Source organism: Bicyclus anynana, chromosome 18 (genome assembly GCF_947172395.1).
Source record: "Bicyclus anynana chromosome 18, ilBicAnyn1.1, whole genome shotgun sequence".
In the NCBI taxonomy this organism is placed as follows: Eukaryota; Metazoa; Arthropoda; class Insecta; order Lepidoptera; family Nymphalidae; genus Bicyclus; species Bicyclus anynana.
The window spans coordinates 14,321,572-14,349,563 of NC_069100.1; the positions used below are offsets into that span (position 1 = coordinate 14,321,572).

The window sequence follows — 27,992 nt, forward strand, 5'->3', positions numbered from 1 at the left end:
TACTAGCGGATGTCAGCGACAGAAATGTTAAGCGTGGCAAACCTTGAACCTTGAACCAAGACGTGATGATGAAGACAAGACATGATAAAGGTTATTTATTTTTGCGAAAGGTAAGGACAATATCATCATCACAAAATCTCGAGAACTACTGGATGTACATAGTTGAAATTTGGCAAGGAGGTAGTTTATGGTTAGTAGACCATCCCCTAAGAACGGATTTTGCGAGAAGACCAGATTAAGGAGGTCTAAGGGCGAACGAAGTCGCGGGCATCGTTAATCTCCTATACAAGATTCAAAATACCAAATCAAAACAGTCCAGTAATTTCTGAGTTTATAATAACACACAGACACAGACAGACAGACGAGCAGACATGGCCGAAGATATTTATTTCTCAATGAGTGTGAAGTAGGATAAACCCAAACTGATAAAGTACGTTGAAGAATGTTAATAAAATCTTTAATTAAAACCCCCGAAAAGAAAAATTCGCACCCTCCACTGGGCACCCTTTGAAAAATAAAACACGGAATAAAAAATTGCACCGTGAAAACGCGGGAATCGAACCCGCATTCCCGATTCGCGCCGCCGCAAAAATTTTCAATAAAACACGCGCAGGGGTGTAAAATGTGTCAAGGGGTGATAGGGCGGGATAGTTTAATATACCCGCTTGGATCCGTTGGTTTCGTGGTAAAACTTGTCGACTATGTAAGGTTCGGGATTCGTTCCAAAAATTTTTTTTTCTGTAAACTACATCTTAATTTTATTAAGGATCTTATTACACTAATAAGCGTAAAACATATATTTCTTTTTAATTTGGTTACTTTTAAAGGTTTTGAACTCTTTAGTTACCATGTGCATTTTAAGAAATTAAATATCACGTGTTTCAAAAGGTGAAGCGAAAAATATCATGAGGAAACCGGCATACCTACCTCAGGACTCTACGTGTGTGAAATCTGATAGTTTGAATTGGGCCAGCGTGGTGGACTAAGTCATCTCATTTTTAGAGGCGACACGTGCTTAACAGTGAGCTAAATATGGGTTGTTAATGATAATGAAGGTTTTTCGAGCTTGATAAAAGAATAAAACACAAAAAATATAATTTTCTAAATTGTTTTAATACTTTTTTTATAAATTCCTACTTAGTTTTTACGTATTGAAAATATTCTTAAATAAACTGAACATTTTGTGTATTGTGTATTTCCATTTTTTTCTATTTCGCGGAGAAATAGACACAAATATTGGTAGGAGACAGTTACACATCTAAATTAATAAAATAAAACAACTATGTATGTACAACTATACATCGATTTTTTGTAATAACATTATTAATGTAAAACTTAACTGGACAAATAAATAATTAAACCTTCATAAAAAGTTTCATACCTTTACTCCTTTCGTGTCACAGTTTCAAGATAAGTTTATTAAAATTGGTTAATGTAGTGGGAAGTGTAAATATACATATATCACAAGTATCCGTGTTTATTGCACAACACAGCAATGCTGTGCCCCGATTTATCGGTCAACAGGCAAACGAGGTTTAACATATATTATGCGTCAGGCTAGTGGATACAAAACATTATTGATTAGTAAAGTTTTTTTTTTTGCGTTACTTGAGGCGATTATTCACTATAAGGGATCGTTTTCCACTTTTATAATAGATCGCTTTATCGGATACCTACCTATTACTATTAAAAAGTAAGGCTGAATTTATATTATGCAACTTTTTAATCACATCAACATTTTAATACGTTTTATAAAACAATAAACTGTACAAAAAAGACATTGTATATTTTTTTTAAACTAAAATTTCTTAGTGTTATATTTACGGTATGAATTTTATATTTTAATTGTTTAAGAATATTTCCAATACCAATTTTCGATCTAATACTGCTACATTGCACAATAAATAACTTATAAACTGTTAAGATCTGATTCGAGGGTTATTATTTACAATTCATTAAAATTTAACACATTTTTACAAGTCAATTCAATGACATTACACTAATTATAACGATTCACTTACATAATAACATTATGTACTTTGTTGAGATTTTAGATGATGGCAAGATTTTAATGACCTAAAATTAATGATTTGAATAGTTAATGGGTCCTAGATCAGAACCCTATTTTCAAAAATGATAGATTGTGAACTTGATGTAAATAATCACTTCTAATAGGAATACATAAATAGCCTCCTGGACTTATAAAGACCTTATGTGAATCTGTAAATCACTGTCCTTTTTAAACACTTATAAACAATACAACTATCGTTGAAGTTGTGCATGAATTTGATTTGACCTATATTTTCAACAATATCTTCTAGACTGAAATTCAGTCAATCGACCAATCTCTTCTTTGAACTAGCAATATTCCCTGGAAAGTGTTTGAGCTAACAAATGTGCATCCAGTTCATCGTCTTTAGTAGTTAGATGGAACAGTATAGTTACTTCACCAGATACAGCAGTACTATACATATAAATGTGTTTTTATAACTGAAAGTGTGAGTTTTGAAGTCGTCTCTATCTCTCTTTATCTATAGTATTGATGATAGAGAGATATAGAAACGAATACGAGAAGTTTTGAAAACATCGTTATAGAATATCGGAGTTGATCAACGTAACGATCGAAGAAGTTACCTCTGTAAACCTTAAATAACATTACATTTTGATTAGAACTCCAACGACAATCGTTAATTAATTTACACTATAACGTTTATATTACACTTTATTCAATCACAAAGTTCTTACAGTCATTCTTAATTTATTTGCACTTTCTCATAGAGAGCCACTACGGTACATAGTTGTGTACCTTCAACTAGCTTTAGTAGACATTTTTGCCATGTTGCCACATTTTAACATTTTGTATCATACTTTGTGCAATTTATTTTAATAGTATGGAAACACTGTAGTGCCCCATTTTTAAAGCACACAATAACTTATCGATTCTTTCATTGGCATCTAATCAGCTGTACAGATATCTTCGTTATCAATAAAATATTAAAGTTTAATTACTTCAATTCAAAATTGGAATTCGTTAAAATAATAAATGCGATATCTGTAGTTTTGGTAGGATGTTTAACACTATCCATAGATTTGGCAAATTATTCAAGAATTAGTGCCACATTTGCTACACAGCTTCTGTATAGTTCTTATCACTCTCATGGCAAGATATCTGTTTCGATTACAATGACACTCTTTCACTGATTGTGTCTCATTGCCTACTCTGTTCTCTTTCTCTCGCCTTCATTTCTAATTCTTCCTCTTCTTTTGTCAAGGGTATCGTGCTGTGGTTGTACAACCCTTGCGCCATCAGCTGCAGCGCTAGTGGGTTCCTCTGGCCTGACGCCTTCTTGATCTTGGCGCGCTTGTTCTGGAACCATATCTTAATCTGCGCTTCCGCCAGTCCCAGCTCTGCTGCGAGAGACTGTCGTCTCCTCTCTGTAAGGTAGCGGTTCTCTGCAAACTCGTGCTGTGGACAATGACACTATTTGAAATAATGAAAAATGAATCTTACTAATTTACTAATATTTTTATTGTTATTGTCAACACGCCCCGTTTTTTTTTCTTACTGTTTTGATATTGTCATAAATTTATTTATCTATCTGTTTGATAGTAATAATTGTCAGACCAAGCAGATGGTTACTTAAGTTACTTAGTTAATAAGTGGAAAACCATCGCCTATAAACAGAGCAACACTTTACAAGGTACGAAAGGCATTCGTCATAGTAAATGCTGTACTTCTTCTTTTGCGTGCTGCCAGTGATGACCTTCCGAGACTTGGTCGCTAACTACGGGCCTTATAAGAGGGCTCACAGTCACACAGCGGGCAACCGAAGAGCTATGCTGGGAGATGGCCATTGGGGTGTCAAGGTCCACTAGCAAGCGAGTGTTAGTCGACCTCCCACCAGGTAAACTGACGACTTCAAACGAGTTGCAGGGATTCGCTAGATGCAAGCGGTTCAAAATCGTAGTGTTTGTAAGCCCCCTTCAAAAGGCCTATGTCCTGCAGTGGAGTGGACGTCCATCGATTTATATGGCATGGATATTAAGCCTCATATGCCTGTAATTACATCGACAACTATGCTTTTTAGACCGAAACACAGCAACGCTGCTTGACGGCATAAATAAGCATCGCAGTAGATAGTATAAATTTCCCCGGACAAGCTCTGTTATCGAAGGCTCTACTACTACTGTGTTGCTATATAGGTACATACCATAAACAAAGAAACATTAATAAAAACCATACAAAAATGTTTGTGATTCACAAAGATAGTTATAGCAATTTAATTTAATTTAGTTTTAATTTAGTTAATAATTAATACCTTTAGTCTAGCAAGCTGTGGCCCAGAAAATGCAGTTCTTGGTCGTTTTTCGTCAGACTGATTCCCTTCCACGGGGGGTTTCTTCGGCCTTCTGGTGCGCGGACCTGGGTCATGAGAAATCATATAAGTATAAAAACACCTATTGAAAGAATTGGGATTTATTTACTTTTGTTTTATATAGGTATAGAAAATCACTATGAGCAACATACTTTCTAAAAAGACATTCGCGCTTTATTATGGCGATGTATTAATAAATAACGAATCAAATAAAAAAAAACAAAGTATTGTGTATGTACGAGTCTGTGTGATTACCTACTGATTTTAGTTATTTAGGTTTGATGCAATAAATATATATATTTTGAAATGTATACATCTGCGTAGATGTATACATTTTGAGTTAATAATTTATTGAGCTCCTCCTTTTTTGAAATCGGTTAAAACCACAAATTACAAAGTAAAATAACATAGCAACAAAAATAACTTTAAACACAAATAAAATACTAAATTTGTAAATGTACAGCCATTAGATAACAATCATACAATGTAATTTTTATTTAAGTATGTACTTATTTTACAATAAATGAAACAACGCAAACAAGCGATCAAAATAAAACAGTAAAATGTACACAAACAAAGCAAACACGAAACAGAGAAACAGGCACAAACACACGAACACAGCTCCCTTGAAGGCATGCCCGTAAAGCGGACGATGCAATATCTTAACCAATTCATACGGTACTTGATTATTATAAAATTGGTCAAAATATTGCACCGACCGCCTCACGGGTACTCGAGGACTGCTCCTGAAAGGCAATACAATTACAACGTATTTATTGACCTTATTTACTCGTGTCATCACACAAATATTATTAAGACAAAAGTTTGTGTGTATGTTTGTTACTCCTTCACGCTGCAACTACAAAAACCGATTTCGCTAAAATTTGGAATAGAATACCTTGTGGGCCTAGCTTGCATGCGACATATCTCGTAAAGAGAAATAGACAAAAGTCGACAAATAGCGGCTGAGTTATATTCCTAATCCCATCTCTTTTGTCCCAACGCGATGATAGAGATAGCAATCTTTTTTGAAATGAAATGAAATGAAATGAAATGAAATGAAATGAAATGAAATTTTATTTGCCTAATACACGTATACAAATGGTGTTTTACAAGTATAATTAGTCACAGTGTATTACCATTAACATGGTGTGCAAATTTTACAATTTTATAAAGCACTGTTTAAGTAATATTATTTACTTACAATGTTATAATTGTTACTAATAAAATAAATACAATTAAGATTGACATTTAAATATACCTACATAATTAAAATTAAATTATACGAAAATATGTCCAAATGAAATTACGATCTACCGCAGGAAGACATGTTATTTTAATAGTCAGATATAATAGAAAATTATAAGAGTATCATGCATTAATATTAGATTACACAAAATAAATCAAATTAAAATTTATCTAGCGAAAAATTCGTCTAACGAGTAGAACGATTTATTACACAGCCAACGAAAGAGATTTGTTTTAAAATTTCGAGTAGTTTGGCTCTTTAAATCTGCATCTAATTTATTGTATATTTTGATGCACATAGCGTGTGGTGACTTTAATGTCTGCTTTAATTTGTATTGCATTTGACATAACCGAAATTTATTTCGTTTACGTGGGTTTTCATTTAATTTAAAATATTCCGAGTGTCGGTGTACGAAAACTGAAGTCTCATAGATGTATAGACATGTCAGTGTAAGTAGATTGTGGGCTTGAAAAATGGGTCTACATGAGTCTCTTGGCTCCATAAGAAAAACGGCCCTTATGCACTTTTTTTGTGTAACAAATACTTTCATCATATTTTTTGTCGTTTATTGACTGATATTTTGTCTTTTTCTTTTTCACATTGCTTCCGTGGGCGTACGGAAATTAAATATAGCTTATGTTCATCGCTGACAACGTAACTTTCCATTGGTGAAAGAATTTTTAAAATCGGTTTTGTGGATTTATTGTGATCGTGAAAGCATAACTAACAAACAAACTCATATTCATAATATTAGTTAGAATTTAATAAATGCATTTATAAAGTCAATAAATAGGAGAATATTATCGTCAGAGTCAAATGAACTTACCGAAATAAGACATTTTCTCTAAAAATAATAATACTGAATTAAGTACATCATCACACACTATTTAAAAATTTAAAAATACATAAAACACATGAAATAAAATAAATTAAAATTATAAACAATAATTCAATTACAATGTTAAAAATACACAACAGAGAAAAAGCGAAAAATAGTAACACACAGGTGCAAATAAAGCAATACACAAAACACAAACTATTACATAAATCAGAAAAACATTTTAACCGACTCAAAAAAAGGAGGGCATTTCTTAAAATGCTTTTATTAGTTACCTACGAGGGTATTGGATAGAAACATGCGTTACTTTGCGGAAGGTCATCATGATTATATAATGATTTATTTATTTTGCTATCCTCCGCGAAAGGCCGACGAACCCATGCGACAACGCCACCGAGGTTCGACAAAATATTCTCTACGTACGTTTCACCCCGAAACCGGAGCATCCTCAGGAAAAGTTGGCTCTACAACGTGCAAATGCAAATTTGTTTGCAATTGCACGTTGTAGAGTCAATATATATATATATACGTACGTAGAGAGTATTTTGTCGGACCTGAGTGACGTTGTCGCATGGGTTCGTCGGCTTTTCGCGGTTGATAGCAAAACAAATAAATCATTATATAATCATGATGAACTTCCGCAAAGTAACGCCTGCTTCTATCCAATACCCTCGTAGGTAACTAAAACATATTAAAAATAAAAGCGTTTTAATTAAATAAATCATTTTATAACCTACGAGGGAGTATGTAACTTTGTCGAGATCGAACGATGGTAGCAAAAGATCAGTGTGCCTAGTGGGAGTTTTCAATATTTTCATACTGTTACGATCACGTTGACGTTTACGCAAATTTATATGGAATTGAAACAGTTGTGCAGTAGTGCGACTAGATGGCGCTGTTTCAATTTCTTAGAAATTCGCGTTTACGTTACGTGACAGTAACAGTATCAAACTGCCACTAGGCCCTCTGATCTGCTAACACTACTTTCTATATATGTTCGAACATCCAAATTGAAAAATGACATTTGACGTTTGACAGTATACTCTAGATTAAGTTTAAGATAAAGACTAATTCTTATAACAGTTTGAAAGCTCAATGTTTTACAGGCTGACCCAGGACTCGAACCAAGGACGTCTAGGATGTTAGTCAACCGCTGAGCCAGCGAGGCAGATATCACTACAATTAACGCCTCGAATAGAATGGCCGCTTATTTTTTGGGTAGCTTTCAAAAATGACTCAACAGAAACCGAACCCACTTCAAGTTCCTTGATTGATTGATTCAAGGTCGTCGACCTCTCCACTATTTTTTGTGACACTTTTTTCCGACCATTATAATTTAATTTGACAAATTCTTCAAATCACGGTGTCACGATGTTTTTAGTTGGAAAAAATAGAAAAAAATATATAAAAAAAATAATTAGGCTGTTATTTTAAATTATTTTTATCTGATATTTCACGATATTCGAACATTATGGTTGTTGTATTGTCTATGGAAAAATCTTCTATAGCTAGTAACAACAATTGATGGTTAAAATTCTTAGTTGAGTTGGTAAGTTGATGTTACACTCTCGTGCCTCGAAGACCACGTTAGTAACGCTGAAACTACTGAGTGAATTCAAATCAAACTTGGCACGCTTTAAGATCATAATACAAATAAGATACTTTTTGTCACGAAAATAAAATCAGAAGGGTTGGAAGTTTGTATTTAAAGTCATTTATTTTTTAAGCAAAAAAAAAGTGGTATAGGTATGTACTACCAGAAAAACAAAATAATTAATAATGTAATTCAAGATTTTAAAAAAAATACCCTAAACAGCTAAAAAGGGGTTGACGTTTTTTTAATATAAAATATTCATGTGTTGAGTTATATTTTTGTAAAATGATTAGTGGACTGTTTAATATAATTTTGTATAAAATATGCAAAAATATAAATAAAAGGGGGCGTTATAGGGGTAGAAAGTGTACGTCGATTTTGACGTCGCGGATCCGCTCCGCTAGTTATGCAATAAAATCCAAAAAGTACCTACTTATACTAAACAAAGCCTAATTGAAATAAATGAATTTTGAATTTGAATTTAGATCCTACTAAGATGTCGATTTTTCAAAATATGACTTCCTTTAACAACTAATATTAATTAATTCAGTGCATCTCACATTGCAGCTGTGAGCGCGTCCCGTACTTACTTCTTCCTGAAACAAAAGAAAATACATTAAAATTGCTACATCACAATCATAATAATACTTATTTTTTAAAGTGATAACTTCTTATTGGAGTATAAACCGCTTCGTAACGTAACGCGTTACGGCACCACACTGGCTTTCCTTTCTCTCACGCATATGGAAGCAGGTTCACTTCTGTCGAGCGTCCCGAGCCACACAAGCCCCACATTTGCTATCGACAGGTCACGTGATCAAGATTTGTCATTCCCACACATTTTTCTAGTTTTCGAAGCGTTTGCGATAGTAGAAAGAGAATCGACGTGCCACTTGGCTAAAGGGGAAGTTTTTTTAATTTAATTGTAGGAAATCCAGGAGATCCGCAGATAAAGCAAAGTCACCGACATAGCTCAACGAATCGCAACGCTGAAGTGGCAGTGGACAGCATATAGTTCGAGAAAAGGGAGTGTTGGTCTACCCCCCCACCAGGTGGACTGACAACATCAAGCGATTCGCAGGGCGTCGCTGGACGCATGCGGCTACAAAAGGCCTATGGTCTGTATCAACCGATGGACGTCCACTGCAGGACATAGGCCTTTTGCAGGGACTTCCAAACAACTTGCATCCAGCGAATCCCTGCGACTCGCTTGATGTCGTCAGTCTACCTGGTGGGGGGTCGACCAACACTGCGCTTACTAGTGCGGGGTCGCCATTCTAGCACTTTGGGACCCCAACGTTCATAAGCTCTTCGAACTATGTGCCCCGCCCATTGCCACTTCAGCTTCGTAACTCGTTGAGCTATGTCTAATTCTGTAGGATAAAGTGTAGGAAAATTATATTGCTCAATAACCTCCTCTATCTTCTAGTGAAAGTTTCATTTAAATCGGTTCGATTTTTAAATTCGAAATGCAATTAGAAAAAAAAATGGATTCAGCTTTCCGACACGATGTCGTGTAGAAACCGACTTATTCTGTATTTTCTTAATTAATAAAAATAAGTAACATTTTTGTACCGCGGGAATGCATTATAACAAAAACAGCTGGGTTTTTAACAAGTCAATGCCACCAACGAAGCTGTGTAATGAAGACATTTGCCTCCAATACAACTAATAACAGTTTCAATGATAAAGAACCTAAACAATCACATTAATAAAATACTACCCTATCCTTATACGTTTAGAGTTGAATTTCGTTTGACCGATTTACGGATCATGGTATTAATTTTACAATGTCTTATTCGAAAAATTTCTTTAGCTCTTCATATAAACTGCAATTAAATTTAGACTGTATTACTGTACAAATTAAGATTATTTTCTATTGTCGATGGTACGATTTATAAAATAAATTAACCAATTGAATTTAAATTTTATAACTATAAGCTTAGAGTATAATTTTCTTTGTCGATATAAAGTTTATTAATTAAAGATTATAAATAAAAATCAGCAATTAAGGGTTATTAAAGTTTATGTTTTAAAAGGGCCTATTATTAAGATCAAAGGCGGTTACGGAAGCCGATGTGTGTGACGTCATTTCCGGTTATTTTTTATTAATTAACCCTTATGAAGATGCCAATTTTTCGAATAACTTTGGTAATAAATCGCGATTCTTTGGGCATTAACTTCTTTTATTTTCAGGCCGCGGTTTTTAACCCTTTTATGTTTTAAAACTTTTCGTATACGAGCAATATTATCCTTTATCACTAGTATTGCTTCTTCGCTTTCTATCTTGCCTTATTTAGGTTCAAACTCGAGGAGGTTCAGGCAGTCACACCTGATGGTAAGTGATCAGTCTAAGACGGAAGCTCGTTAATTGGAAGAGATACAATGTGGGTAGATTTATTTAACATCATCATCAACATTATTCGGCTCACTGTTGAGCTCGAGTCTCCTCTGAGGATGAGATGGGTTAGGCCAATAGTCCACCACGCTGGCCCAATGCGGATTGGCAGACTTCACACGCAGAGAATTTTGAAAATTCTCTGATATGCAGGTTTCCTCACGATGTTTTTCCTTCACCGTTTGAGACACGTGATATTTAATTTCTTGTAATGCACACAACTGAAAAGTTGGAGGTGCATGCCCCGGACCGAATTCGAACCCACACCCTCCGGAATCGGAGGCAGAGGTCATATCCACTGGGCTATCACGGCTCTTTATTTAACTTAATAATACCTATACCTACCCCAGTTGCACTTCGTTTACCTAATCCGGTAATCGCATTTATAGTGGCATGCACAATAGTTGCAATTAAGGTAAGCAGTACCTAAGCATACAAATCTCCTTTTTTTACGAAGTCGGTTAAAATAGTAATGTTATATTCGAGTCAAGGTATCGGTTGAGCAAATTAAGCCAAGTCGACACTGGGCCGGTATGCTAATCGTTTGACAGCTATCAATATAAACAACATTCACAGTAACTATTAGATACAAGTTATGACCGAGGTTCCGTTCGAATTTCAAATTTAGTATACATCGTTAGTCTATACATTTTTGACCTGGGTTTGGCGGGAAAATTGTAGGAACTACAATTAGCTTTTGTTTATTTTATAGTTTTGTTGCGTAAAGTAGAATGCATTTTATTCAATAGGGGCAAAAATGAACTGGAGGTAAAACAAGATTAGGTAATTAATTTGATTTCCTCGCAGGATTCTATCAAAAGTTATCGCAAGGTTGCCATAAGTTGAATTAGGACCGACGGACGATGATGGAGGATGGACTTTTAACCAATTTCTCCCTAATGGTAGGCGTCCACAACTCCACATGTCCGCAACGTACGGATCCCACGAATCTACCATAAAATTGAAAATCGTTTGATGCAATGCATCCGATACGTACGTTCGGAACCCTAAAAACTAGCGGACTCCGCGTGGAATTCAGTTTTTCACAAATCTCGCGGAAACCATGGACTTTTCCGGGATGAAAAGTAGCTTATGGGGTAATCCAGAGTAAAATTTACATTCTAAATTTCAGCCAAATCACTTCAGTAGTAGCGGCGTTCAAGACAGGCCCTCAGCACGATTTTACCAAACACTCGCGGGCCCAGCTCAGGGAAACGAAGGACACTGGCTCTGGCAATGCAGTCTACAATAATGTATGCAGCACCAGTATGGGCAACAGCATTAGATAAAGAAATCTATAAAAGGACAGTGCTGAGTGCCCAAAGAATAATGGCTTTAAGAACGTGTTGTGCATATAAAACCATCGCCACGGATGCTGCCCTCGTTTTAGCGAACCTCATACCAGCTCACCTGCTGGCTCACGAACGGACATCCACGTACGGACAACTGCCAGAGGAAAGAAATAAAGCTAGGGACACTACACTACAGAAGTGGCAAAATGAGTGGGACCAGTCAACAAGTGGGCGCTGGACTCACAGACTGATTTACGACATACAGGGGTGGGTGAATAGAAAGCATGGACACCTAACATTCTGGATGACACAGTGCTTCACAGGGCACGGAGTCTTTATGCAGTACCTGAAACGCATAAAAAAAGAGATTCCGCTGAATGCATGTACTGCCCAGGGGAAGATGATGCGGAACACACTATATTTCACTGCCCAAATTTTGAACAACAGAGAGAAATAGTAAAACGTCAAGTTGGGAGCAAAATAGAAGTTGGAAATCTAACCAGCATAATGCTGGAGACGAAGGAGAAATGGGAAGCTATAAGTTTTTATCTGGAAGGAATTATAAAGTGTAAAGAGAAGGACGAAAGAGAAAGAAAAGCGGCGTTCAAGAGTAACAAACATCCAAACAAACTTTCGCGTTTATATTTTTTAAAAAGTTACTTGAGCTTTATGTAAACCTATGCAAAAGCTTAGGTCTACTGTTCTCATATTAATTAAATATACAATCTAAAGTTCTATATCTAAAGTTTTTTTATCTCATCTAAGCAAAATTATGAAAATAAAGGTTTTGTACTCGGAAGTTCGGATGCTTAAAAACATACATATTACGGGTCATACAAAAACCGAACTTTATTTTTGAAAAGTCGGTTAAAAATAAAAGATATACGTACAGACATACACAAAAACATCTATGTATTTAGAATATTAACGATATTCTATAACAACGGTTAATATTCAATGTAATTCTATTAGTGTGACCACTATGCTAATATCTGATACATTGACAGTCAGCGCAATAAATAACTTTTTGACATTTATCGCTTTATCTGCGCCCGCTAATGAGACGCCATGATGGATTTTTTTGATAAATAACTCAAATTTAGGCAGCGTAACTTTTACGGCCGTATTATGAAAATTCTTGCATAAATGTAAATATAAAAGATTGTGTGTTTGGTTGGGAATTATGAGGTGCAGGGTTCGACTCCAAGCAACCTGACTTTTTTTATAATAGGCATTGAATAGGCTCGGAAACCGTTGGAACAAATTCCCGTATGCATTATTATCATTGACAACCCATATTCGGCTCACTGTTGAGCTTGCGTCTCCTCTCAGAATGAGAGGGGTTAGGCCAATAGTCCTCCACGCTGGCTCAATGCGGATTGCAAACTTCACATACGTAGAGAATTGAGAAAATTCTCAATTCTCAGGTATGCAGGTTATTTAAGATGCTTTTATTTACCGGTTAAAACATTTAAAACTCTATAAGTCAGTCCGGTAGTTTCAGACCTAATGCAAGCAAACAATCTTTCTTCTCATAGTACCTATTAGTACCTATCAAGGATTTTATGCTATTAGAAAATATTACGTCACTAGCGCTTCGAAACTGAGGCGGACAAAAGTGGCTAATTGTCTTAATTTCATTTAGTCGCATTGTAAACAACGAGAGTTATTTAAACAAATAATACCTAAATATTGTCTACAATGTCGAGTTGTAGGTTCAGAAAGTGTAAAAACTATATACCTAGGTACTTACAAATACATAAGCAACTTACTTAAAAATATAATGGAAGTAAATACAAAATTGTTCATAATTATGTGCGCTCAGTGAAGTAGCTAAATTCGGATCGGATTTTGCTTTTTTTGGCACGTAACATATCTATAGCAGAAAATCTTTGATTAGTATAGATAAAGTAATAGCTACCGCTTTAAACTCCTGTTTGATTACCACCCACCACCAGGTGAGATTTTAGTGGAGCGTGTCGGAGAAAACAATGGAATTTAACGGTGCCCCATTAAAACTAATGAAAACAAGCAATTATTGTATTAATTGGACGGAATGATGTTCAAACGCAGCGCGGCACAAAGCCGCCGTCGGATGCCGAACGTTGGATGATTGTTACACAGAAATTCCATCGCAATCGGTACAGTCTTTGATTGATTAATTACGGATTGTTGTGGAAATGAGATGCGAATTTATTTATTTGTTTATTGACTGTTTGCGATTAAGTACTACAGTTCGCTTCATGTAGTTGGTGCGGGTTTTTTTTTATTCTTGACAAGTTAGCCCTTGACTACAATCGCATAAGTGATGATGCAGTCTAAGATGGAAACGGGCTAACTTGTTAGGAGGAGGATGAAAATCCACACTCCTTTCGGTTTCTACACGACATTGTACCGGAACGCTAAATCGCTTGGCGGTACATCTTTGCCGGTAGGGTGGTAACTAGCCCCGGCCGAAGACTCCCACCAGCCAGACCTGGACCAATTAAGAAAATCTCAATCTGCCCAGCTGGGGATCGAACCCAGGACCTCCGTTTTGTAAATCCACCACGCATACCACTGCGCCACGGAGGCCGTCAAAAAGAAAGTTGGCCGTGATTCACGATAATAGTACGTATTAAGAACGTCATACAGGCGACTGTCACCGTACCCATGCTACTTGAAAAACAAAATTTGAAAGAAATTGCCTCCGAAGTTATGGTGCCACAGACAGACAGACACGTCAAACTTATAGCACCCCTCTTTTTGCGTCGGGAGTTAAAAATATCGTTGGGAAAACTTTTTTTAATAAAACACTAATTGACAAATTTCCACTCGTTATCAACCCATATTTGGGCTCACTGCTGAGCTCGAGTCTCCTCTCAGAATGAGAGGGGTTAGGCCAATAGTCCACCACGCTGGCCCGATGGGAATTGGCAGACTTCACACACGCAGAGAATTAAGAAAATTCTCTTTTATGCGGGTTTCCACACGATGTTTTCCTTCACCACTTGAGACACGTGATATTTAATTTCTTAAAATGCACACAACTGCAAAGTTGGAGGTAGGTGCATGCCCCGGACCGGATTCGAACTCACACCCTTCGGAATCGGAGGCAGAGGTATCCACTGGCTTTAAATCTCCACTAGCTCTACTATAGGCAGGTACAAGTGTCTAGTGTGAAAACATGGTCCAACAGTGTGGTACAGTGTGGTACAGTTGGTACAGTACAGTGGTCTGCGGTACGAGTCAGTGGTACGCTGGTACAGTTGGTGGCGCCTAATTCTATACAAATGTATGGTGGGTGGTCGGCCCACCCAGCGCGGGACAAAACTGTGGAGCCGCTTGCGTCTACAGATATTTATAGACATCGTTATTTTATACAAAAATAATAACAAAAAAAATACATTTTCACTAAAGTATTGATTATAAAATGCCCTCCAAACAATATTTAGAAAATATCTTTTATGTAATTACCTACAGAATTGGACCAGTTACAGTTTTTTTAGTAGTTTTAAAATATTATCTAAATATTAGACAGACTCTAGCATTTACAAAAATAATTTAAAACTAAAAGTAAATATTACGTCCAATAAGAATCCCATAAGTAGAAAATATCCTCTTTCAAACCACAGATAAATACCGGTGTCATCATCATCATCATAATCATTATCAACCCTTATTCGGCTCGATGTTGAGCACGAGTCTCCGCTAAGAAAGAGAGGGATTAGGCCAATAGTCCACCATGCTGGCCTAATACGGATTAGGCTAGCGTGGTGTTAAACATGCCTGTGTACCAAACCAACAAAAACATAAACAATATTAACCAAATTTAGTTTTATATAAGATATTATAATACCATTTTCTAGTTTGAAAATAGTATTGGCAAATGGTATTTTCAAAAAATATGCTATTTCCAATTATACTGTCACTTACCATCAGATGTATTCATGTGACGGATTAAAGTTTAAGTGAAAAAATATCATAAAAAAATTCGATTCCATTCATCCCAAAACCGCATCGTATGCGCATGTCACCAAAACATTTCAAGATAGAACCACATTACTCGCAATGAAATATGCACTTTGTCCTACAGATTTAAAGTCGAAATTTGCATATCGATCAATATTAAAACAACTCTTTACTGCATTTCAAACAATAGAAAATCAATCTTATTGCACACTTGACAGAGTTTGTTTTTATTTGCAGAATTTATTTGTACAAAAATTTATTGCTAAACATGGATACTTATACGACTGCTCTCAATACTTTCTTGGACTTTAATTTCAAGCAATAGAGTCTATTTTTGTGTAAAATTATTTTCATTGATAGTTTGATTTTAGACTTTATAACTTACATATAAGGTTTATTATAGTTATCTGTATGTAAAGTATGTTTGTAATTTGTGTATAGGAATTCTTTAGAGTAAATTGTAATAGCATTATAAGACTTATTTTAAATGTCATTAGGTTGATATTTGCTTGTTAAATACTCGTTCTATTTGCAGTGTGTTTGTGTGAAGTAATTGAGTTGTCTTCCGTTTTGTGTTTTTTTGTGTGTCCGTCTTGACCGGTATGGTCTCGTGTTCTGGGATTAACGATTTTTTGGATTTTTACGACGACTTGATAAATCTCCGTGGGTTATAAATTTAATTGTCTTAAAACGTGTATGAGATAAAAAGATGGACACAGTTTCCAAAAGAGTAGGTACAGGTAATAACTACATTTATGTTAATTAGGAATTTACCAGTATTAGAACAAGAACTTTTTTACTTGAAGGATCTGCTACCTTTGCTAACTTGGGTAAGTTAGCCACCTAATATAATTAACATCAAATCGCTTCTTAGCGATAATTTCGCCTATTGTACCTACTCAATTTATTTCTTTTATATTCATTTTATATCTTTCGGTGTACAATAAAGAGTATTTTCATTTCATTTCAAATCACTAAAACCCAATTGTTAACGAACATCACAATGTTTAAGACACTTGTTAGTAATTTTGATCGGTTAGCAATAAATTATAGTGAATACAAAATCACATGAAACATTAACAATAGCTAGTTGGAATTTTTTTAAAGAGAGTGTGGTTTAACGCTATACAGAGTGTATCATTGTATGGAAAACAAGCTAAACCAATCAAAGCCATGTGATGTCGACGCTATAGCGAGTTTGTCGTTAAATCGAGTAACTTTACATGGAGTTTACACTGTAACTATGATTGTAGTCCCTCTGTTAGTCGTAATCCTTAGCTATGAAGGTCGTGACCTCAGTCATGACTGTAGTATTTTAAAAAATACAGTTGTTATTAACTAAAAGAAATTACAAATGTCATTTTATCTGCTGACGGTACTGCAATAAGCACAGCTGATTCGTTTTTATTGCAATTCTACGTGATGTCTAAGTTTAGCTAAAGATTATTTTAGATTTCTCTCCGAAAGGAAGCTTTTAATACCAGCATGATTGTGTTGGTTTTTTGGTCGACCGTATTAAATTGCTTATTATTTTTTATTGGTGTTACTTTTGGTAATCGAGTATTTTTTTATTCTTTACAAGTTAGCCCTGACATGATGGTAAGTGATGATGCAATCTAAGATGGAAGCGGGCTAACTTTTTAGGAGGAGGATGAAAATCCACACCCCTTTCGGTTTCTACACGACATTGTACCGGAACGCTAAATCGCTTGGCGGTACGCCTTTGTGATAGCCACGGCCAAATCCTCTCACGTCCATCTTGTTAGCACTCGTGTCGAGCTGCCAGCATCTAGCGGTAGCGCAATCGCTTGATATCTTCGGCCCATTTAGTAGGGGGTCAACTAATACTGCGCTTTCCGGTGCGGGGTCGCCATTCGACCACCTTGGGACCCCCATGTATGTCTATGAGGTCTCTGAATCCCCCGCCCATTACCACTTCAGTTTCACGACTCAGCTATAACAATGACTGGTTTTTGGACTTTGGTTCTTCTGCAGAACTTATTTCTGATTCGATAATACAGAGATACACCATTCAAAGCTGGTTCCATCGCTAGCTGACTGACTCTGAGCCTTCTTTTGAGACCTTTTTTTAATGTGAAGCCTGGCAGTTGTATGGTAAAATAGTGAACTAGATCAAAAAGTTCCCATGCACATACTCTTTGTCAAAAACATATTTAAAAACTATAATTTTCATGGAATGACGTCTTAAAAAATATGTTATTTTTAATCTAGTAGAACGATAATTAAATTCCTACAAATTAAAGAAAAAATCGAATAGAAAAGTCGCGTACCTATCTAAGGAACACGCTATGACATGAGAGATACGAGCTTCTACAGCTCATCTTGATGAGAAAAGTTGCTGGTAGAAGAGGCGTTGGTCGCAGGAAGAAGTCTTGGCTGAGAAACATCAGAGAGTGGACCGGGATCGCGAGCGCCGCACAATTATTTCGCCTCGCGAAGGATAGAGACGAGTTCAAGAAACTGACTGCCAACCTTCGCTAGTCGGAGAGGCACCCTAAGAAGAACGATAATGAACGGTATAGGCAGAATAAAGATTATACTTAAATAAGAATCTCCTTGAAACCAACTACTCTCCAAAGCAACAACGGTCTTTACCTATGGCATGAGCATAGACTGAAAGACTCTGAGCCTTCCTAAAATGTGGTATGTACCTACTGTTGCCACAGGCTATTGTCTAGATCTTGGTCTATTGGTTCTCATTTATGATGAAGAATACAATATGGAACTTAAGATAACTTAACCTAATAACTATAGAAAACATGGCCACTTGAAATGGTGGCAAGTACTGGCTGCATTTGCGCGCTGGACAGCCAGGCTGATTGATCCTTTGCGTTATTATGATTGAGATATTTTAAAACGTACAAGTACCAGGGCATTATGAAATTATAAGAGTACCTACAGACGTAAGTGCAGGAGTGATAGCTACTCGATCCTAGTACAAATGTATGTTTTAACTACTAATCGAGATCTCTGGATCTTAAGAGCTTAAAAAATTTAATCCGTCACTTAACCCTTCACCGACATGACTCACAATACCACCCAGTGAGCTGGCCGCGCGCCGTCCCGCTCGCACGTATAGCGCTGTCCCGCATTGGCGTTTTTTTATGCGTCCATTGAAGAGTTTGCTGTCAAAATAAGGATTATAAAAGCGTTTGGACGGTGTTATGCAAAACTTGGTGGTATTTAAAAATGTTAAGTGTAAGTTAAGTTACCTTTAATTAAGACTGAATTAACCCAACCGGATACATTGAAGTCTATTTTACTTATGGTCTATGGTCTATGAGACTATGATATATCGGCGTTTATCAGCCCATGCTCCTTAGATAAGTACGGAAGACATCTACGAAGTTTGGATCTCAGTAGCTGTAGAAGGTAGCAGGTTTTAATTGTCCGAAAGCAGAACTTCAGAATCGTCTAAGACACAAGTAGCCATTGTAGATAAATTAATTACCTTCTTATTGCCAATCGAAGAATTTTTAATTACATTAAATCAGCAACAAAGCTTAAAAAATCCCTTTTCCAAATCCGCATAAGTAAAGAGGCATAGTCCTTTAGTGGACCTATCCAAAACAGACTACGAGTACTTGGTGATGATAAGAATTATTCAAAATTAACTTAACTTGTACCTAATTGAATAATTGAACGTGTTGCATAACGCGCTCAATGGTGGTATTTAGAAAAAAAGAATCACTTGGATCACAGTGAGTGATGACTTAATTTTTAGAACCACCGCGAAGAGACGTAACCCGAGCCGCTGTACAGACAAAGGAGACTATGACAAACTTTTGACAATCTTTAAATAGACATACATACCTAATATCTTAAATACATAGATAATAGGCGTCAAAGCCTAATATGAAAACCTTATGATAAACGTGTAACAAACTTGACGTGTGATAAACTTACAAAAAAATCAACGCGAATTAACGTTCCGAAAAACTAGTCCAACTAGTAGACAAGCTTCCAACAAAGTTCATTCAAGAAATTTGCTCAGGTACCTAGATTAAACTAAGGTAAATGTTTTTTATGTCGAAAGGTACATTTATTGTAATGACCTTTTTGATGCAGTTGGAAAAATAACTTATATAATAAACGAGAATCCCTAAATTCTATTTCCAGATTGGATCAATTTGGGATTTTCTACCTTTCTAACTGGCTAAGTCAGATTTGGTAGTATTTTTAAGTTAATAACTGATTTAAAATTCAGTTGTAGAGTTGTCGTGAATAAATAAGTTAAAAATAAATGGTGTAAACTTTATTTAACGAATACTAATACATCAACGGTCAACAAGGTGCTATTTACTCGAAGGTTTTATAGTTAAAGTAACTGCAGATAAGTCAGTACTAAGTAAAACTTTTCCAGGAAACTACCTTTTCTTTTTGAGTCTTTTTTAATAACTCTAAAATAATTTTCATCACATATTGCGATATTTGCGAAATTATAAACAATTTTTATTAACTTCAAGTTGCGTAGGTACAATAGAATTTACAATAGAAAAAATCGTATAAAAAGCACTGATCAACTGACCCATATATTAAAAGTCCATGGTTTAACTGAGATCTGTCAATGTTGACAAATTTGACAAAGTTGTCAAACACAAAACCCCCTGTCGCAGTGCAGCGCAGCACACACGCGTGATGTATGGTATCGCACATTACACCGACATCCGATATTATATTCTGTTTATAATATTAATTGCCGGCCGTATCGTGACATTCAAAACCATTATGTTGACGAAAATTGGTTAAAAAAATACTTTTTTCTAATTTTAAAATTATAAAATATACCTTTTGGTTCAGTGGTTATTAAGTAATTTCGGATCACAAGGTCCTTGTCACAAGGGTTTGAGTCCTTGTCCTGGGTCGTTGGTGGTGTTTTTAACTTTGGTTTGTAAGTTTACAGAATGTGGGGGCTGACCAGATATATAGAATAGTTCGAATAGTTCGTTCGGGGCCCTAAGTCATGTGCTAAAATAATTAAAATCTAGTGTCTGTACTTTAAATAAATTTAATAAAATCCCAGCAAAATCAATAATTTTATTCAGGGTTTGCGTTAGTTACAAAAATGAACCAAACCTAACTGGGAATTTAAGCAATTGAATAAGTAAGCATTATGAAGGTAGGTATGCAGTGTTTTAATGCATGTATGAAGGGCACATCACTGGAGTAGTAAGTAGCTACTGAGCCGATTTTCATGCAATTTTCATAGGTTGATCAAGCGTAGTGTGGAGAAACATATAATAATAGGTATGACAAGTAGGTAGGCTTTGTTTTATCAAGATGGGATGTAAGGAAAAAGGTAGGTATACAAACCTACTGAATTTGACGCGGTTAAGATCGGTTAAGGTTATAAAACCTTTTTGTGTAAGCCCCTGTGTTACGTAGAGAAATTACTTAATTAACCGATAGAAAGCTTAGATTCAATTAAATTATCATCATCGACTTTATTACGTATTGTGATGCGAAGCAAAAATAATAGATTAGCCACAAATTATATAAACACAGGCCACAGACTCGCCAGAAGTCAATATGGCGGCGTAATCATAGACAATTACTTTTAACAAGAACGCCCACAGACAATTTCGTCTTGAACGTTATTTCGCGCGCTTATTTTAATCTGATGACTATCCATTGAGTATAAGAGCTAGTGGAAATTGTCTTTAAACTATTTTTACCTACTTGACTACTACTACTACTTTAGGTACATCAACATGACGGTAATGCTTATATTTAAAGTAATTAAATAGAAATAGAGAGAGAAAAAGAGCCGTGATAGCCCAGTGGTAATGACCTGACTCTGATTCCGGAGGATGTGGGTTCAAATCCGGTCCAGGGCATGCACCTCCAACTTTTCAGTTGTGTGCATTTTAAGAAATTAAATATCACGTGTCTCAATCGGTGAAGGAAAACATCGTGAGGAAACCTGCATACCAGAGAATTGTCTTAATCCTCTGCGTGTGAAGTCTACCAATCGTGGTGGACTATTGGCCTAACCCCTGTCATTCTGAGAGGAGACTCGAGCCCAGCAGTTCGTTATGGGTTGATAGCGAAATAGAAATACTATCATAGTACAAATTTATTTGCAGCGTCGTCGCCTTGTCTTAAAGATCTTATTGCCGGAGTAATTAAAAGACGCATGAACTTTTAAAGTTCATTCAAGTAGGCTTAGTTTATAAGCACATTTAAAACGTTAGTCTTTAGCCAGTCAGTGTCTTTGGACGCCTAAGTCTCAGGAAGTTGACGTAATATAGGGCGTTTTCCCAGCAAAGCTATAAGCTTTTTAGAGTTTAAACTATCGTGAGTGTTATTCATAATAATTTATTATGAAACACGGCTAAAACTCAAGTGATAGGTATAAGGTCGGAGTATGCCGACTAGTTTCGAACCCATACGGGGCCGATAGTCATGAGCTAGTTCTTGCAACGCGGCACGATCCAAACTGACTCCGAATAACGAATACCTCTCCGAATAACGCTTCTTAATGAATAACGAATAGGTAACATTATTTCATCTTTATTTCCACTAGCTCTTAGACTCAAGCGGGCAATTAATTAAGCGGGAAAATTTAAAAAAAGAACGCGTTCCTGAACCTATTTGTCTCGGCCTTAATGGCGGACAAAATGCTTGGATTAATTATTACTGTTACAGCCACGTCGTGTGGAAGTTTAGTCAAAAATATTAAATGAACGACTGAAATATCGTGTCGTAAATATGTTCGCGACATATCACCTCGTTCGTTTTAATAATCGTGGATACGTTTTAAAACGCATTCCGTGACGCTGTTTACATGTGACGACACGACTGCGATACTGTAACATTCAACGATATTTTATACTATAGATATACGTGCCTACAAAATCACCGCAAAAAGGGATCCGAATTTAGATACTGCACTGAGCGCACATATGCACATATTTTTACTTACCTACTTACATTATATATTCAAGTATATAATTATAGTTTTTACACTTCCTGAACACACAACTCGACATTGTAGACAATAGTTAGCTATTATTTGCTTAAATAACTTTAGTTTTTTAAATAGCAACTAAATGAAGATTAATGAGAGAGAAATTATATCAAATCTTTATAGTATTTTGTATATTGCACATTTTTAAATAAGTACATTAGACTTATTTAATTAATGAAGTGCTTCATTATTTTAATCTTGTCTTATTCTTCCTTCCTAAAAATGATATACGAGTAACTATGCGCGTACTATAATGATATAATTGCCGTTAAACCTGCAAGTGGTTTGGTTTGTAAATAACTGACGGACAACGTACTATAACGCTGGTTAAAATTTCAATACCTTTTTTCTTATTAATAATTTTTTAATTGTCATTTTTTCAGAGACCAGTTTTTTTTTGTAAATGTCGTATCGTTTTATTAAATTTTATATCGTTGAGTAAAACTATTAACAAATGGAAGCAGTGTGGAATGGAACTGTGAATATGACAGCTGCAGTTGGCGCCAAATTCGATGTCAACGTGACAGGCGATATGATTTACGCAGCAAACCGTTTTAAACTCAAAAATAATATGCAACCATTATGGAGAGACAAATTAAAAATGCTTTCGAATTAATTAAACTTGATATAACCGACCACACAGGTCGATGTTTTCGGATTAAAGATTGTTTTCATTCATGTTAAAACTGTTTGGACTTCCTCAAGAATGTTTAGAGGCTATTTTTAATCTGTACCGTTAATCGCTTAGCGGGCTAAAATGAGAATATGGTTTGTTTTTCGATACGTCACTTAGGGAGGCAATGATTGAAGATCACTTACCCTACGCCTATCAAATAGAATTTTTAATTTAAGATCAAAACCAAAATGTCTTTTGATTATTATCAAAATTATAGAGATACTCATCATACCTGTATATATGTATTTAAGAAATTATTAAGTTGTAAGTACAACTGTCTTCTAAACTTCGATGTTTTAGAAATGCTTGTAACCAAGACTAATGTAATCTATAGGTACCTACTAATATTTTACAGAGGTAACGTTTGTACCTAGTGCTGTAGGGGGTAATCGCTGAATCTAAGTACTAAACTGATTTTAAAAATTCCACTAGAAATTATTTGTGAGTGGCATGGACTATATTTTATTCCCGCATTCTCACAGGAACGGAAACTATGCTGGTGATACTCCTAGGCGTCGGTTAGTTAGAAATAAACGAATTTATGTACAATTTCTTCGAATGTTAAAAAAGCTAAAATCGTAAAATAAAAACTTAGACCGATATCTGATTTAAAATGTGTAAAATCAATAAAATAATAAACACTCAAGGATGCGATACGGTTGAGTAGGCTGTATGTTTACCAACCTTTGCCTGTTGCATTGAGAAATTAAAAAAAAATTGCTTATAGGTGGCTTAAATCCATGATCATTATTTGTTTCGTTATTAAACGAACGTCGTTTTTTTGACACACTTAATGGCGACTTAAGTTGTAACTTGATGGAAGGTTCTAATAGCGACATTAATTTGAGCTCGGTTCAGAACTAAAGTTTAGATTAATGACAGCCCATGAGCGCCCAGTTATCAATCTACATCGTACTTTAACGATGTCACAGATTATACTAGTTTGTATTAGGGTTCCCTATCCATAAGGCCATTTTCTGTCGCCTAAACACACTATCTATTTTTTTATAGGTATTTTTTTGCTTTGCAATGTAAAACCGTTTCTTTTTTATTATTTAGTATTTTGTATTATTTAGTATTTATTATGTAGTAGGTATTAGACACACTTACTATTTACACTAAGGTTGCCTCAAAAACTCCTGGACAAACTACTATTAGTGATAGTTAATAATAGGTTGGCCAGGAAAATTTTAGGCAACCTACTCGCAAAAATGTTTTAACGAACCTAAGTACCCATTTTATCCAACCTTCTACTATTACATTTTACATTTGTATTTTATATTTGTTCAACTTAGCTTAATTAAAATAAATTAATTTTGACTTACTTTTTACTTTTTATACTGTCACATAAAGCTTAATTGATAATAAGTAAGTACTAGTACTCTTGTCCAACTATTAGCATATATACGGAACCCTTGATTAAAATCGATCTGTTTCTCGCTTGACCAGTTATTTATTTTTTAATTTATGACACTGACCAACTAAACAACTTGATTATATTTATGGAGGTCGTAAATGACGAGTTTTAAGTGTTTATTTTTTATTTTTATATCCATTTTATAACTTATTGAATAACAATTTTTTTTTTAATATAAGTAAAGAAGTTTCTGAGGCATCGTTTATAATGGCTTTGGCAATAATTTTCTATGGTTTCATAAAATTTATTAGCCTCGTGGATCGTGGATTCGCATACAAAATAACCTAAGACTAATTGTCTAGTTTTATGCTGGTGATCTGTTTTGACTAAATTATTAACTGAACTAAAAATTTTGCCATTGTTTTTTTATGGATTTTTCCAATTATTCGAAATTCGACCTTTTTGTTGATGTTTATTTTTTAAATCTGGGCCTGTAGCTATGCGGCACGTCGATTCTCTTCCTACAATCGAAAATTACAAAATATACGGGAATGACATTCGTTATCGACAGGTCATGTGATCACGTTATCGATCATTTCCATAGATTAGTTTTCGAAGCGTTAGCGTTTGTAGAAAGAGAATCTATATCTTATCTCGTAATATAGTAGGGAATATAGAAATAATTATATGGTGTTTTCATAGTAGGTATGTATGCCACTTATCATCAGGTGATATTACTGTATAAAAAATATATGAAATTTTCATAGTAGCGACGCAAAGCTACGTAATATGATCCGAGGAAAAAAATAGAAAATTGAATGATATTAAAAACAAAAAATATCTCAAATGGACGATCATTTTTTAAAGCTTTGATCGATTCGTTCAATTGTTCACTCCCCGGAACCTATCAATTAGTCACTTTTGGGATTCCGCTGCACAATTAATAACATCGCCAAAAATAGTGAAGTGAATGAATTATATATTTCCGTAGTTATAAATATTTAGTAATTCCCGCGGTTCCGCCCGTTCTTATGTAAATTTTGGGATAAACGGTGCCCTATAGGTATGTATTGGAATAAACAGTGCCCTATATGTATTGGCATAAACAGTGCCCTACATGGATTGAAATAAACAGTGCTCTATATGTATTGGAATAAACAGTGCCCTATATGTATTGGAATAAATAGTGCCCTATATGTATTGGAATAAACAGTGCCCTATATGTATTGGCATAAACAGTGCCCTATATGTATTGGCATAAACAGTGCCCTATATGTATTGGCATAAACAGTGCCCTATGTGTATTGGCATAAACAGTGCCCTATATGTATTGGAATAAACAGTGCTCTATATGTATTGGAATAAACAGTGCATTATATGTATTGGAATAAACAGTGCCCTATATGTATTGGCATAAACAGTGCTCTATATGTATTGGAATAAACAGTGCCCTATATGTGTTATAATAAACAGTGCCCTATATGTATTGGAATAAACAGTGCTCTATATGTATTGGAATAAACAGTGCATTATATGTATTGGAATAAACAGTGCATTATATGTATTGGAATAAACAGTGCCCTATATGTATTGGCATAAACAGTGCTCTATATGTATTGGAATAAACAGTGCCCTATATGTGTTATAATAAACAGTGCTCTATATGTATTGGAATAAACAGTGCCCTATATGTATTGGAATAAATAGTGCCCTATATGTATTGGAATAAACAGTGCCCTATATGTATTGGCATAAACAGTGCCCTATATGTATTGGCATAAACAGTGCCCTATATGTATTGGCATAAACAGTGCCCTATGTGTATTGGCATAAACAGTGCCCTATATGTATTGGAATAAACAGTGCTCTATATGTATTGGAATAAACAGTGCATTATATGTATTGGAATAAACAGTGCCCTATATGTATTGGCATAAACAGTGCTCTATATGTATTGGAATAAACAGTGCCCTATATGTGTTATAATAAACAGTGCCCTATATGTATTGGAATAAACAGTGCTCTATATGTATTGGAATAAACAGTGCTCTATATGTATTGGAATAAACAGTGCATTATATGTATTGGAATAAACAGTGCCCTATATGTATTGGCATAAACAGTGCTCTATATGTATTGGAATAAACAGTGCCCTATATGTGTTATAATAAACAGTGCCCTATATGTATTGGAATAAACAGTGCTCTATATGTATTGGAATAAACAGTGAACTTAATGCGTTATAATAAACAGTGGATTATATGTATTGGATTAAACAGTGCCCTATATGTATTGAAATAAACAGTATCCTATATGTATTGAAATAAACAGTATCATATATGTATTGGAATAAACAGTGCCCTATATGTATTGGCATAAACAGTGCCCTCTATGCAATTTTAGAATATAATCTTTAGTTTGAGACGAATTCGCAGCTCACACATTTGAGTAATAATTATGTAACATCGTTACAGAATAAAATTACAGTTATTGTAACAAAAAAAAAAGCCTCCAAAAACACGGTGTAAAAAATTACGTATCGAAACGAAAACCTCTTTTGAGTACATTTAAAATAAATAAACAAAATAAGTGTGAAATGATCACACAATAAATCATTGGGTAAAATGTCCGCAGTACGAGGTGCCGCGTACTGCAGTGTGGGCGGACCCCACACGGTGATATAGATGTCAATGAGTACTTGACTGCTTCGTTGGCTCAGTGGTTAGCATGTGGCTTAGGATCACGAGTCCTGGGTTTGAGTCCTAGGTCGGGCTAACCCAGCTTTTCTTAATGGAATGCCCGTCCCCGGCCCCGGCCTACCCTAACCAGCCAATTTACTTATATCCACAAAATAAAGAGTGTTCCAGTCTGATGAATGAGTCTTTAAAAGCAGCGTGGTGAAGCCGGTAAAACCCATAAAAAGGGCATGGTCAATTGTCATCTATTTGTTTAAATAACTTGAAAGGTAATTTTTTTAAATTTAAAAAAAAATATTTTTGAAATCCTCTTGTCAATACCATTAATTTGATGTATCTTACGATGAAGTTAGTAAAAGTTATTTTTCCATCTTACCCCAATAAGTGTCCCCCATACCTACTCAAATTTTATCTATTTACAATACATCCCTGTATTTGGGTCATAGAAATTGATATGTGTACCACATTTCAATTGGATTGGTCCATTACATTAGGAGAAAACAGACAGACCTTAAAATGTGGGATGGAGGGGGAGGGGGATTATAAGGGTTCCGTTTTTGTACTACGTACGTAC

At 35.2% G+C, this 27,992-nt stretch overlaps 1 protein-coding gene across 1 annotated transcript in view; it reads right to left on the reverse strand.

The window, feature by feature from the left end:
- Nucleotides 1-1,092: 1,092 nt before the first annotated feature.
- The window catches only part of LOC112053006 (homeobox protein invected-like), an 84,141-nt gene continuing 57,241 nt past the window's right edge, over nucleotides 1,093-27,992 (reverse strand). Inside the window, exons 4-6 of the mRNA XM_052886946.1 lie at nucleotides 8,618-8,653; nucleotides 4,320-4,423; nucleotides 1,093-3,466 (exon numbers count right to left, since the gene is read on the reverse strand). Of these exons, the coding sequence (XP_052742906.1) occupies nucleotides 3,209-3,466; nucleotides 4,320-4,423; nucleotides 8,618-8,653 (398 nt within the window). The 3' untranslated portion in view covers nucleotides 1,093-3,208. The remainder of the gene's footprint in view (nucleotides 3,467-4,319; nucleotides 4,424-8,617; nucleotides 8,654-27,992) is intronic.